A 15,226-nucleotide genomic window follows, 5' to 3' on the forward strand; every position below is an offset into this window, starting at 1 on the left:
TACTTGTCAAGAAATTTGAATAGATTTAACAAACAATGTCAGAATAGGCATTTTGACATTACATCTGAAGTATTTTGATCTAATGTCAGACGGCGCCTTCTAACATTAGATCAGAAGTAATTTTGTCAATGTCAGAAGGTTCCTTCTGACATTAGATCAGAACAATACGTTAATCAATGTCAGAAGGCTCCTTCTGACATTAGATCAGAACAATACGTTAATCAATGTCAGAAGGCTCCTTCTGACATTAGATCAGAAGTATTTTAGTTAATGTCAAAATGAGCCTTTTGACATTAGATCAAAAGTAATTTAGCCAATGTCAAAATGCTCATTTTGATATTAGATGATGACTTTTTTATTAAATGTCTAAAGAAGCATTTTGACACTACAAAAAAAGGGATTTTAGAGCCCTTTTTTTGGGGCGAATTAGCAAAGCGTCGCCTAAACAACAACATCAATAGCGATTTTAGATTAGCCGCCTTCCAAGAGACTAAATCAGTGGCATTTGGTGAGAAATGTCTCAAACGATCAGAAAATAGAGACGATTTTTGGTAAAACGCCTTCAAAGAGACGATGACCATTGCAGCTCATCAGGTTTCTATTTTACTCACTCTTCCAATTTTACAGTTTTGAGTTATTTGTACCATTTTCTATTATTTGGTTCTCATCAGTAAAGAACTCTGTTACATATGTGTCTAACAAAATTATTATGCCACTGAAGGTGATGATTCAAGTGTATTGCATGTGTACTGTATGGGGTGAACCCCTCTCTCAAACTGCACAGCCATTTATGCCTGACCTGAGTTGATCTTCGGAGCTAATCGAACTTTGACAAAGGTTACTATTGTTCATTCTCCTTCAATGCCGTAACCAATACCATATTTTTATGTTTTAGTACTTCCTTCTACTATTGTTTTAGTGTTCGCTAAATCTATTCAAATTTCTTACTCATTCTTGCCTTACATAGTGGATAAAGCAAGTATACGACCATTTACATTGTAATCAAGGGGAAGAAAAATGATAACTCACTGAATTTGGTGATCTTAACCCGTCATCGAATTTGGAGGTTTAACAAACAATAGCACAGTCATCTAACTCACCAATCACAATAAACGAAAAAAATAAATAAAAAATAAAAGATAAATCATAAAACAAGCTCAAATTTTATATTATGTATTGAAAATCCATTACTAAACAAGGTCAATGAGAAGCAATAGGGCACTAACAAATGAAATTGAGTCACATAATTGCTTAGAAATAAAACACAATCAGAAGCAAATGGTTATGATGCCTTTCATATCTTTTCCTCACGGTTTACATTTTCCCTACATTGCCACGGTTCTCTCCGCTATATCGTGTCCTCTTATTTTCCTCACGGTTTACATTTTCCCTACATTGCCACTATTCTAGACTCCCACCTTTTCAATATCACAACTCTTTGAAAGTCTTAAAATCTTCATAAACCCCACATGGCAGAGAACTCTACATCAGTTGGAGAGTAATATTTATGGTACAACACACTCCTCATCAATCTAGATTTCTTTTGCGTACTGGACGATTGTCTGGTCACTACAGAATTAACATGCATTGCTTCCGCAACAACATATTAATCAATGACCCACCAATTCCACATCCCACGTCCAACACCTACAGTGACAACCGAAAAGCTGAACTTCAAAATTGTTCCAAGATGAAAATATAGAGCCTTATAATGATTGTAAGTACATCTGAATGAAACAAACCTTTTGGTCACGTTTTAGCCCTAATTGTAAAACAAGAAAGTGCTCATGCCGTTTGATACTCATGCATAGTGCCCATGCATTGTTCTAAAATAGCAATGGGTTTCTCAGCAATGACTTCCAAATCTTTAATTCATGCACGATTACATTGTCGATAACAATGTAATAAACAAAAATAAGAACAAACAACTTTTAAGGTAATGCTATCTGTATAACCACCTCAAGAATGGTCTACAATCTGAAGTAGGACATATCTTCCTACAAAGAGTGATGTGTAAAATAATAATCAATCTTATTAATTGAATGTTTTCAAATTAAGTTAAAAATAGATAAATGGGATATAGTAGTACCTGATTGAAATTAAATTCTAACCCGCGACTTGCGTAATCAATATATTTTAAAATAAACATTCCACAATCTTATGTATTGGTTTGTTTGGGAATGTTCTTACGATCCTAACAAGGTCAATGTGGGATGTCAATCTTCGTTGACCCCATATGCTCGAGTACTATCGGGAAAAATTCTTTCTACACATTAACAAATTATAATGTGATAAGTACTTGTGGAATTCCTTACTAAATTAGCGTAATCATTATTAAATAACTTATCAACACATACCAATGCTTTAATTTCAACTTTATAGACTGACATACAGTCCTTAGAGAGGGAATCAAAAAATTATAATTTCTTATTTTTTATGTCCAATATTGCAACGGTCCAATGAGCGTGTGCGTGAATAGGAAAAAATACCTAGTAATTAATAACAATGTGAGAATGAGAGGTAATTTAACAACAAAATAAATATATGGAGGCACGAGACAAGAAAAAAACAAACCTTATCACAAGATGTTATATGATATTTAAGATAGTCAGGTCTGGTAAAAGCTTTGAGGTTTTTATTTAGTTGAAAATTTTCATCCGACACACTATCAAAATTATTCAACAAGACCTTACCCTCTGATCAGCCAGAGTAATCTTCTTGAGCTTTCTTAAGTAATACCTACACCGATTAATACAAAATGCTTTATAAAGATATATACATCTAACTTAAAGATATGTAAATGATGTGTCTATGTCAATTGGACATACAATATACATTGGACTAAAGAAATGACATTTGAGAAAATGATCTGGATGTTGCAACTTTCTCCTTTTAAGAAATTTGCAATATCCATTGATTATTTGTGTGGCAACAAAGTCAGAAAAATATTTAATCATTCTAAAATTCTCAAAAAAATTAAAATTAAAATATGAAAAAATGTTACCTGATCGTCCAACCACCCAACCCCCCTAAGTGAATCAATAGATACGCTCGGAATACAATACCCGTCTTCCAAATTTATATCAGCGTGATGTGAATTTATCAACGTTAATTATTCGTTGGTAAAGAGACGCTTAGGATTATGAAAATAATTACGAACGCATCTCTACAAATTAGTACGTAAAATAATTATATATCATTCATAATAATATTAGAACAAACATAATCAAAATGAAATTTGAAACATGCATACATCTCACTTCAACTCTTTGCATATCTTTTTTTTTCATATATCTAAGGGTGCATAGGGTGGCTTCAAATATACTGAAGGTTTCACATCTCTCTTAGACTTCACAGGGTTCATGGAATACCCAGGCTTCCCAGGATTCATAGAATACCCACCCTCCTACAACAAATGACAACATTGCATAAATTACTCCTACTCGTATGGTACTTCACACCTTTAAAATATGAAGTTAACAATTACGTATGAATATCGAACTGATTGTATTTAAATTGACCATAACATAACATTTCAAATAATATATTTTTCAAAAATTTATACATCTTATTCGCTAAAGAAATCAATTGATACGAGGATTAAAATTTTCATTTCATCCTAACAATTTCAACGACATGCAATAAGAAACTGTAAATGCGTATAGATACACATTTCAAATCAAAGAAATCGATTGAAAATCTTACAACATAATAAATATACTGGATAGATCCCAAGAGGGGATATTGTAAGACAAACAACCACACACCTTTTAATCAAAATCAGATGATTTCCCCCTAGCTAGAATGTTGTTGTCTTCAGACTCTAGCTTTATAGTAGGAGATGAGGATTCAACCTATAAAAAATAAAAGTTAGAGAGGTATTATTGAAGAGGCATTTATTATATAGATAACAATTTCCTAACAAAAAACATACAAGTCTAAAAATTAGACAAAACATGAAGCCGAATATGAGTGATTTTTTCTACATTTAAATTTTAAATATTAAGTATATACATACCTTATCAGTGTCGAATTTGAATTCTGAATTTTGTTCATTATTGAGATAATTACTTTTCAAAATATTAGGCGAACTACGTCCGTTATCAACCTTAGTAGACAGCTGAATAAGAAGAATAGAAAATGATCATAAAAACCAACTCACATGAAATATTTATTGAACATTTTAAATATTGTTCATGCAAGGTACCTTGTATTTTGTGGAGGAAGTGAATGATACTTCAGGTGAATGGTTCATTGGCATTGTTTCAGATGTCTTTTTAGCATCGATTCCAATTTCTTCTTCGTGAAGTGGATACTCATTTGTGGAAGTATTCGTGGAGGGAGATGCCTTGTGTATACCAAAAGGAACACTAGAGCCCATTGTCGGAGGCGATGACTTAGATATACCTAAATGATCGTTTAAGCCTTTGGTAGGGGTCGATGCCTTAGGCATATCTAAAGGATCGACAGAGGTGTTAATATGGGGAGATAACTTGGTTTTCGAAGGTGCAAAGTCCGAAGCTTTATCGAATTTAACGTTGTACTGTTTGATATTAAAACAAACATTCATAATGATTTCTAAGTGGATGTAACCTATTATGTGGATTTATCACATATAGTAGATAAACAATACCTTAAGGCCAGATTCATTATATGACTTCAAACATTTGATATCCTTTTTCAATTCTTGGATAACTTTAGAATGATATTTCAACTTCTGTTCCATCACTGTCATTTTCTTCTTCAACTTATCAACCTCCTCTGAGTTTTTCCTTTTAGACCGAACACCATTTTCCTATTTCCTCTTATAACCCTTACAAAATGGAGTAAGAACAGCCACACAAAGTTGATAATCGGTCAATTTCAACTTATTGATAATCTGTTAAAGATGATACATACATATAAAAAATTTGTATTAGATGGAGGTATATATATATATGATTGAAATCGTAGTTCAATAATTCATACCGTGCAATTGACAAACTTATCGACGTAAAATTATCGTTTCTCATTTAAATAATAAGGATACTTCAGGTACCTTGGAAAATGATTGGCAAAAATGCGAGGGGCTATTACCGGTATATATTCGAATGCCCATACCTACAAGTGCATAAGAATACAGGACGAGTGCTTAAATAAACATCAATAGTTTATAAAACTAGTATTTCGACAGATTAAATTAATAACTCAAATTTTTCTTTAACTACCTGAAGCACTAATGTAAAACCATAGAAATGTACATGTTTACCAGTTTCCTTAAACTTCGTCGCACAGATGCGTAAAGACTTTAAAAGGTGGTTGTGTACTAATCTGCCCCATGGGATCCTATTGAAGATCTCATCGCACCATACCATACTTAAAAGTTCTTTGTTAATCTTCAGTCTATCCTTAGGAAGTAAAAAATGTAATAACTATGTACAATAAAAATATTATTTTAAATTCAATAATATTTTCAATTTTTAAGACTGTATTAAGTACAGTCTCAAAAGAATCTAAAGTTATCTCTGTTGGCATGTCAAAGTACTTATTCCAAAATAATTGTACACAAAGCTCGTCTTTCTTTGAGAGAGAACCAATTCTATCACTACTATACAAACCTCCCAAAGCTAATATCAATGTAACCTCACCTTCTGAAATAGAAATATCTTTAATTCTAAATGAAAAATAACCATTTTTAGGATTAAATTTTTCTATGAGGAGAAAAATCAAATTGCTACATATTGAGACGCGTGGCATAGATAGTAGTGGAGCAAAACAAGTAGAATTTAAACATATCTTCTGCTTAGATGTTAAATTTGAGAAGAATTGTGCAAATCTTTCCGCGTTACACACAACACATACCTGCAAAATATATATTGCTATGTCATCGTATTTTTCAAAATGTAAAAAAATATGATACTTAATGTCATAAAAAGATGATAACATACCATGTCAACGTAGATGAAAGACTATTTCCAATACGATTAACCTAATGTAGACCCATTCAAAATAATTAATTAATTTCATTAGCAATACAATATAATATCAGAATGATACTTTTGACATTATATCAGAATGTATTGTATATAATGTCAGAAGGAACCTTCTGACGTGAGATAAAAAAAACATTTAAACAATGTCAGAAGGATCCTTTTGACATTAAATTCATAACAAAAAGAACTTATATCAAAATGATTCTCTATGTATAATTTACATTTGACTAAAATAGTTCTAATCTAATGTCAGAAGGCTCCTCCTGATATTGGTTAAAATAGTTCTGATCTAATGTCAAAATGAGTCTTTTGACATTGATTATAATAGTTCTGATCTAATGTCAGAAGGCTCCTTCTGACATTTATTAAAATAGTTTTGATCTAATGTCAAAAGGAGCTTTCTGACATTGAGTAAAATTATTCTGATCTAATGACAGAAGACTCATTTTGATATTGATTAAAATAATTCTGATCTAATGTCAAAAGGTGCCTTTTGACATTGAATAAAATAATTCTGATCTTATGTCAAAAAGCACCTTTTAACATTGACTAAAATAGTTTTGATCTTATGTCAAAAAGCACCTTATTACAGCCCTTTCATTATCCTGAAAATATCATGGTTTAATGATATGAGGACTACATCTTTTTTCCTCTAAACGTAATTAAATTCATCAATAATAACTTTTACTATGAATAATTTGCATTCCATTGGTAGAAAGAAAAAAATTATAAATTAAAATCAAATAAAATTGTTACCTTGAAGTATTCAATTTTTCCAAGGTTCCTGTTGAAAGAGATTTAACAACATGCAAATAATGACAATAATTAATAAAAAGTCAAAAAAGAATTTGGACAAAATATTATGGAAAGTTTAGGGTTCGAATATTCCAAAACACATATACAAACACTTTAGATTCAAATTTCTCAAAATCTCCACAACGGAGAGAGATAGAAAAAGACTTGAATCGAAATTATTTTAACAATCTCCACAACAAAGAAATACAAAGATGGAGAAACGTGCAAGTTTCTCACGTTTCTCCACAACGGAAAGAGATAGAGAGAGAGAGGGGGGAAACTTACAATATTTTCTACATCTCCCCAACGGAGAATCTCCACAACAAAGAAAGACAAATACGGAGAAACTTGCAAGTTTCTCACGTTCTCACAACGTAGAGAAAGAGAGAGAGAGAGAGGGTAACTTGTAATATTTTCAAGATCTCCCCAACGGAGAGAGAGAGAGAGGTTGCACTCTTCATCTTCGACTTCTTTCAGAACAAGGAAACCCTTTCAACTGAAATTACAGAAATTTTTATGAAAGAGACGAGGATAAAACGGTAATTTCAGTCAAAATTAACAAAATTGTATTTTCGGAAGAAAAAAATAATGGATTACTGTTTTTACCGTTTTGGTAAAAAATATTAATTCCGAAAACGGTAAATTTACTATTTTCGGAATTAATTACTACAGTGTACCGTTTTGGTAAATATTTTCCAAAACTGTATCGTTTTGGTAATTTTTTCTAATATCTACAATGAGAATAGAAGGGAGCAACAAGACAACTAGTTGTTTTTACTGAGAGGAGAAAATCTGGCAATAAGAGAGACTGAAGTACTTCAATCTGATACTTGAATAATTTATGGTTGGACACATAAATTACATAACCGAGAATTTGGAACCTCATTTATAATTTCCTATATGAAAACTAAGATGACAAACATAATCATGAATGAATATAAGTACTTTTCCAACTACTATCATCATCATTCAACAAGTCAAAAGTAGAAATCAAGTTTGGATAAAATAATTTTAGAACAACCAAAAGTCTAGGCATCAATTTAAGACTCTTACGATATGCACACCTTCATTTACTAGCTTTTCACTTTCAGATGGTTGTTTCGTGTCAATAGAAGCAAGAGGTTTAGACCTTACTTCAAACCTAGTTGACTGCTCATGCTTTTTTATGCCAACCCCAGCTGTAGGTGGAGTTGAAACAAGCTATGTTTTAGCACAAACTTTGTCTTTCCTTTTACTTTTCTTTGAGCCCTTAGACTTTTCAAGACCTAAGACACTCAGGTTACTACATTCCCTACCTGTAAAGTATACAGGTCAGATAAAAAAGTCAAATGATCCCAAATAGGTTCCAAATGCAACAAATAATATAGAATAAATTACCAAAACGGTAGACTTTTAGAAATTATTTACCAAAACAGTACTGTACAAAATATTTTTGAAAGCGGTAAAGTTACCGTTTTCGGAAATAAATTTTTTGAAAAATATTTACCAAAACGGTAAAAACAGTAAAAACATTAAATTGTGTACCGAAAATGCCCTTTTTGTTTTAAGTGTGGATTTACACTTATAACCCTCACAACAACATAAAATCCAAAAAAGTTTTTCAGAAAAAGCTGAACTTCATCTTCTCACCTCTAAAATCCAAAAAAATTGCAAAAATACGTAAGAACCTTAATGTCGTTCATGAAGTTGTGGCTGTCGTTCATCCCATATGAGTACGGTTTCAGGGTTATACTGTTCACCTTCTGTTTGATTATAGTCTCTTGTTATCAAGTGGGGAACCCGGTGAGAACTGCCATGGATCGGTTATACTCAATTGCCATAGGAGGGTTTGTAGCTGTTCTAGTGAACATTCTTATTTATCCTATATGGGCTGGGGAACAGCTTCACAAGGAACTAGTTAACAACTTTAACTTAGTAGCTGAAGCTCTTGAAGGTTAGCCATCTATGAGTACTATTTCACCATTTATGTGAAGATCCTATATTCTTGGAGTTGAGTTGCAATCCTACTCCCAACCTCCCTTGGGCCAGTGGATTCAATTAAGTGGGCCTGCAAGGATTTGCCAGATGGCACCAAAGCAGAATAATGAAAGAGGACAAGAGGGTTGAATCGTAATTTCAGTTAAAATTCAAAAAGGGTATTTTTGAAAATTGAATTTTTTTTTTTACTGTTTTTACCGATTTGGTAAAAAAAATTATTTCCGAAAACGGTAAATTTACCGTTTTCAGAATTAATTGCTACAGTGTACCATTTTGATAAATAATTGAAAAGTTGTGCATGTTTTGGTAAATTTGCCAATAATATATCTATAGCATGAAAAAGAAATATATAACCCAAACCAACATGTTGATACCATACTTTCAAGTCTTGACTTAAGTTTCATTAAGCCAAGTATTTATTTTACTTCTTACAACAAACTAAATATAATGAAACTTCTAATCTCTACAAAGATTTGAACATTTTTCAAATGTATTAAATATAGTATTGCTATTGCTTTCAGAATTAGTCGACAGAAAACCAAACAAGAAAACAGAGCAACCAAAAACACAAACAAGCCCAAGGAAAAATATCATAAAATGGGATTGTCATCTTGAGCATGCTAATCTAAAAGCCAACTTCTATGCGGATCTATTAGGGGTTTCATGTGATACAAAAGATAAAACAAAGTCCAACTCAAGCATGAATCAATGCCAAGTAACATAAGTTTTCTAACACATGGGGTTTAAATCCCTATTCAGAACGGATGATATAATTTGAGCTCAACTTGTCCTTTAAAATATATCCCTTAGTTTTATCTAGAATATGCTATCTTAGGATGAAAAATAGAGCCAACCGATATCAAATAAAATATTCTATCTCATTTCATTATTCATGTTGTCTTCGTATACTACATTATTATTATTATTATTATTATTATTTTTTTTTTTTTGCATTATAGCAGGTGCTCCCACAATTTATATTAAGGAGGACATGCTTTTATACTAATATTGGAGAAAAATACCCAAAACTTATTCTTGTGAATTTACGTTCTTTTCTTTTAGGTTACCTAACGTTTGAGAATGCTATTAAATAGAGATGTGAATTATTTTAATCCTCATCAGGACTTTTTGTGTTTTGCAATATTCTTCTATGCAAAATGGAATGGATAGTTTATACAAAAAAAAGAAAAAAATTAATGTTCAAAATCTCATTTAGGAGTCGAAAAACTTATGTTGCTTGGCATGGACTCATTCTTGAGTTGGACTTTGGTTCATCAACTTGGGAACATAGTTTCATCCCAGTGTTTGAACTCTATTTTTTGGGTTTAAAATCTCATCTTGAGGCAAGGTATTGATCAAGAGTTGATCGATATTGTCTCTAAAAAAAAAAAAAAAAAATTCCAATACTTTCTGAAACATTCCCAAACCATTCAATGCTTCATCTAGGTCTTCGTTGATACATTCCAATATTTTGAATCATGGTTACACAAACAATTCAATTGTTCTTCTCCGTTTTGGGGGACAGAATAATAAATAATTAAAATTTGGTTTATTTATTTAGAAAAACCTTAAATTTAAATAGAATAGAAAACCCAATTTCAAAGAAATGTAAATTAAAATCTTCCCGTACTTCCAAATTGTTATTCCATTAAAATCATATGTTACAATTAAAACTCCATGGACACATTATCTAAAGTTTATGATATTAAAAAAAATTGAAGAACCCTAGAAATCGAAACAAAGAAAAAATAATGAGAGCCCGAATAATACCTATGAAATCAAAGAGTGCAAGAGGAAGCTTAATAAGCCTTGCAAAAGAAGGAATCCTAGGACAAAGAAGATTTTCAGAGAAAAATGTCTGATTTTAGAGAGAGCTCAAACCAATCCAAGTGCGCAAATCCTAGATCTAATTAAGATTTGTAGATTTGAGATGAATCTGGGAAGCGATTTCACAAACCCTAGATCTGGAATACTACGGAGAGAGAGTCTGTGCGAGAGATAGATACAAAGACAGAGAGTGTGATCGAGAGAATTTGAGAGATTAAGAGTGCGCAAGAGATAGAGAGAGAGAGAGAGAGTGTGTGTGTGTGTGTGTGTGCGCGCGCGCGCGCGCACGAGAGCAAGAGACATAGTGTGTGAGAGAGTGAGAGTGCGAAAGAAAGAGAGCGAAAGAGTTCGAGAGATTTGCACAAGAAAGAAAAACAGAGATGTGCTAGCATGAGAGAGAGAGAGAGTGTGTGTGTGTGTGTGTGTGTTATTTGATACAGTGTTGTTTCATACAACTAATCTAATAAGAAACGTCTATTAAATGACTTCTAAGAACTATCACAATTAACGACAGCCTTTAGTAGTCGTTTTAGCACGATATTCCGATCATTTTAGGCGTGTTTTGACATAATGTACATGTTACCACCAAGCCACACTCTTGATAGGTATACTTTCAATAGTTGTTTACAATTATGATTAGGTACTCATATAGAATCTTAAGCAATACTCCCCCCTCCTCAAAAAAAAAAAAAAAAAGAAATCTGGCCAAAAAAAATATACCCAACTTTTTACTTATTCTCATCCATTTACTAATTTTCTCTATTTTTAATTGAAGTGTAATAAGTAAACGTTAGGGTGCCAATAGCAACTCTTTGAAATGACAAAAAGTATTTAATGCGATTCTCACAAGCCTGATGTGGGATGTGCACATGTGTTTCCTTGCGATGTGAGTAAAAACCATCAACAATTATGTATGCATGTCCACATCAAACTTGTGAGAATCATAATTAATCCTGTGTCACCCCTGCACGACTCTTATAATTATAATCCTGTGTCACCCCAGCATTACTCTTATACTATTTAAATTCAAATTTGGAGCCGAAGCGAGATTCAGAATCCGTAAAACTAATCCCAATGCGAGAGAATCGCGATAACTAATATCTATGAAACTTATATTTCTCTGCGTCCAATGTCGTTGTATGTTAAATTTTTTACCTAAAACGTCGCTGAGGCCCACCAATAGAAATGGCTTTAGGAAATTTGGAATCTAAAAGAAATCTCGCTCAAATTTGGCGGGAAAAAAATACATAACTGGCACTGGCATGCCACGTGTCATTTAACAATGCGTAACTGCCGCAAATCCTTCTGTCACTCTAATGATTAGGGTTTTCAGCCGCCAAGAAGAATCCAAGAGCGAAGAATCGTACGGTCCTCCCTTCTCAATCTTTTCTTACATTATAATCAAGTCTCCATCTCAAAACTCTGATGATCAGACGGCTGAGATGTACTCATCATATATTGGTGGGTCCCGGGTTCTACATAAGAGAACATACAGAGCATAGAGTAGACACAGAATTTCCATTCTTATACTTTCCGTCTTTTAAATTCTCTCAGCAATTCCTTCCTCCATGGATTCTTGATTCCTTCTCTCTTTCTTCTTCACAATGGTGGGTTCTGATCGAAATTTTTTCAAATTTTTAAAAAAAAATTTAATTCTACGCTTTTTCAATTCTGATCTTTCTCGAATTTCTATTTGATTAGTTGGATGAACTTAAATTTTTTTTTTTTTTAATTTAATTTAATTTTACAGGTTGGTTATGCGATTATCAAGAAAATGATGAAGAAGAAGAAGAAACCAGAAGACAATTGGTTAAATATGCTACTGAAGAGCAAATTTTTTGGATCTTGTTTGGATCATCAAGAGCTCCGAAAGAACGAAATGAACGTGTTTTGCATCAATTGCAATCGATCTCTTTGCAATCACTGTATCTCTTCCACCTCACATGACCTTCATAAGTTGCTTCAGATCCGTAGATATGTTTATCATGACGTCATCCGTCTTCTTGATATGCAGAAATACTTCGATTGTTCGAGAGTTCAGGTTAATTTCATTAGTAATTTGTTATATTTTTTTTTCTTTGGGGATTTTATTTTGATTAATTGCGAGATCGTTTAGGCTTGTTGTTGTTGTTGTTGATGTTGTCTTTGCAAATTTAATTGACGATGATTTGATTTGGCAGCCATATACAATTAATCGAGCAAAGGTTATATTTTTGAATCCTCGCCCACAATTAAAACCATTTCGATTGAATAGTGGGGCATCTTGCAATGCATGTGAGAGATGTTTGTCTGAACCCAATCGATACTGCTCGATCGCTTGCAAGGTACATACATTGATACTACATATACACATTAGGAGTTATAATTGTTCGGATTTGTACTAATTTTGGTCACATTGTTGTAATTATTGGCAGGTTTCGATGATGGATTCGGATAAGTTAAGCGATGAGAGTGGTAATCTCTCAAATCTTTCATTCTCAATACCAGAATTTGATGCGCTATCGATGAAGGAAAATCAAGAGGAGGAACTGAATCCGAAAGATGAAGTAGAATCATGGCTGCTTGAGGAGAATCGATCCGGGTTGTTAACCTATCCAGCATTGTTAAAGCCAAAGAAGCAAATAAACAAGAGGAAAGGCATCCCTCACAGAGCACCTTTATACTAAATATATATATATATATATATATTTTAATATTTCATGGACAATTATTTTATTGATTATTCTTATTTTTGAGGTTGTAATGTCTAAGATATATGGTACAAATACAAATATTCTTATTCTCATTTAATTAAACTAGGAAAGGACATGCATTTCGCAAATGTTACTAGGTAAAAGACTCCTTGAAATCATAGATTTATTTTTTTATTTTTTATTTTTTATTTTTATATTTTGTTATTTGTTAAGAGAATTTTAAACGATAAAAATATAATTTTATTTATATTGTAGATAAATTACTTAAAATTCATTGATAGATCTATCCAAGAGTATTTTTACAATTTAAAATATATATATATATATATATATATATATATATATATATATATGTAGATTTCCATCAATAATACTCACCTTTCTTTTAATGTGATAGTAAAGTAAGTTTTTGAGGTTAAATTTTGCTATAGTTACTAAATTCATAATTATAATATTAGATTGACGATATGCCTATTTGGTATCACTGCCAGCTTTTACGACGGAAAAAGATGGATTTTATGACTAGGAAATTATTATTGTTTGTCATGTTCAGTAAATGTTGCGTTGTGTGCAAAATTTGTAATTATTGTTTGTTAAAAAAAATCTATCAAATATTTGATTTTAGCAAAATGACAAGAATGCATTTGTGTAACGCCTTAGGCCCACAACAGTAAGATATTGTCCACTTTTGGTTGAAGTACTCACGATTTTAAAGCGCGTCTTACTATGTAGGTTCTCATTTGTCCTTATAGCCAAGGCTCTAAAGATTCTCTTATCCTCCCTACTATTCCATCCCACAATGTGATGACTCCATTTCAACCTCACGTAGAATCCATAGTCCATTCCACGTCCTCGACTCAATACCATTTATAATGCCCGCACCCATAATAGTACAATATTGTCTTTGATTTGTCCTTATAACCTAGGCTCGGAAAGTTCTCTTTTCTGATGTGGGACTAGTCACACTCCTCCATGAAATTTCACCCCGCAACATGATAGATCCACTTTGACCTCATGTGATCTCCATAGCCCTTTCCACGTCCATCTGGTAACAAACTGATGGGACTGTGACACTTCGTATTAGAGTTGTAACCTGGGCGGGTTGAAGGGTAGACTTGGGCTCAACGCAAGTGGCATAGCCCTCAATTTGAACTCAACTCAACTCAACTCAACTAAGTATTGAATTTGAGTTAACCAATGCTCAACCTCCTAAACTTGGTTGAGCTCGAGGTAAGTAGTTTAGGGCAGATGGAGCAAGTTAGGCTCATTGAAAGAGCTTAATTTGGTTTTGATTAATAGGGAAGCTTTTTTTTTTAACCTTAAACAAGAATTACAATTAATATAAATAAAAAATTATATTTTTAAGAAAAAATAATTTAAAAAAATACTTTAAAGATAAATAAAAATATATAATTAATTTATATTATAGTCTCAGGTTCGAGTCAAGCTAGGTTGCACAAACCTCCAATCCCAGCTCAACATGAATTAAGGTCGGGCTGAGTTATTCTAACACAAGCTCAACTCATATTTTACAAAACTCAGCCCATGCTCACCCATCAATTGGGTTGAGCTTGAGCCAACCCACCCAAGTTACATCCCTACTTTATATATATAAAACAAGGCTTTATCAGATTTTTTTATTTTTTTATTTTTAAAGATTAAAAGGGGGTTAGGCAGACCCCCGACCAGAAGTGAAAAAACTGCACTTTGTCATAGGTATGCCCAGTAGCATCCTTACAAATAATATTCCTTAGTTCACTAGGGAGATCCATATGATCCAAGATTGAACTACTTAGAGAAATTCTAGGACAAGCTAAGAAGTCTGCTGTTTTGTTGATTTTTCTTTAGCAGAACCTGAAATCGATCTTTTGGAAGTCAATTTCTCTTGTCTTGATAGCTTTTACCATCCCTTTATCTTGCCATGGTACGTTACTCTTCTCATTAATGCACTCAATAGCGATT

General features: G+C 32.5%; 1 protein-coding gene across 1 annotated transcript; it reads left to right on the top strand.

Annotated features, from left to right (window-relative positions):
• The first annotated feature begins 12,055 nt into the window (after positions 1 to 12,055).
• Positions 12,056 to 13,447, top strand: LOC147406342 (PLATZ transcription factor family protein). The gene is made up of 4 exons (XM_086432773.1): positions 12,056 to 12,178; positions 12,322 to 12,612; positions 12,752 to 12,895; positions 12,986 to 13,447. Exons 1-4 carry the CDS (start codon positions 12,176 to 12,178, stop codon positions 13,235 to 13,237), a joined length of 690 nt encoding a protein of 229 aa, XP_086288899.1. The 5' UTR covers positions 12,056 to 12,175; the 3' UTR covers positions 13,238 to 13,447.
• Positions 13,448 to 15,226: the final 1,779 nt, after the last annotated feature.

Source organism: Akebia trifoliata, chromosome 3, assembly GCF_017979445.1.
Source record: "Akebia trifoliata isolate Shusen 1 chromosome 3, ASM1797944v1, whole genome shotgun sequence".
Classification (NCBI taxonomy): domain Eukaryota; kingdom Viridiplantae; phylum Streptophyta; class Magnoliopsida; order Ranunculales; family Lardizabalaceae; genus Akebia; species Akebia trifoliata.

What these genes read in the sequence shown, in the direction of transcription:
- LOC147406342 (XM_086432773.1), top strand. An exon ending in TCGATTGTTCGAGAGTTCAG is followed by an intron (nt 12,613 to 12,751) that starts GTTAATTTCATT and finishes TTGATTTGGCAG; the next exon opens with CCATATACAATTAATCGAGC. An exon ending in ACTGCTCGATCGCTTGCAAG is followed by an intron (nt 12,896 to 12,985) that starts GTACATACATTG and finishes AATTATTGGCAG; the next exon opens with GTTTCGATGATGGATTCGGA.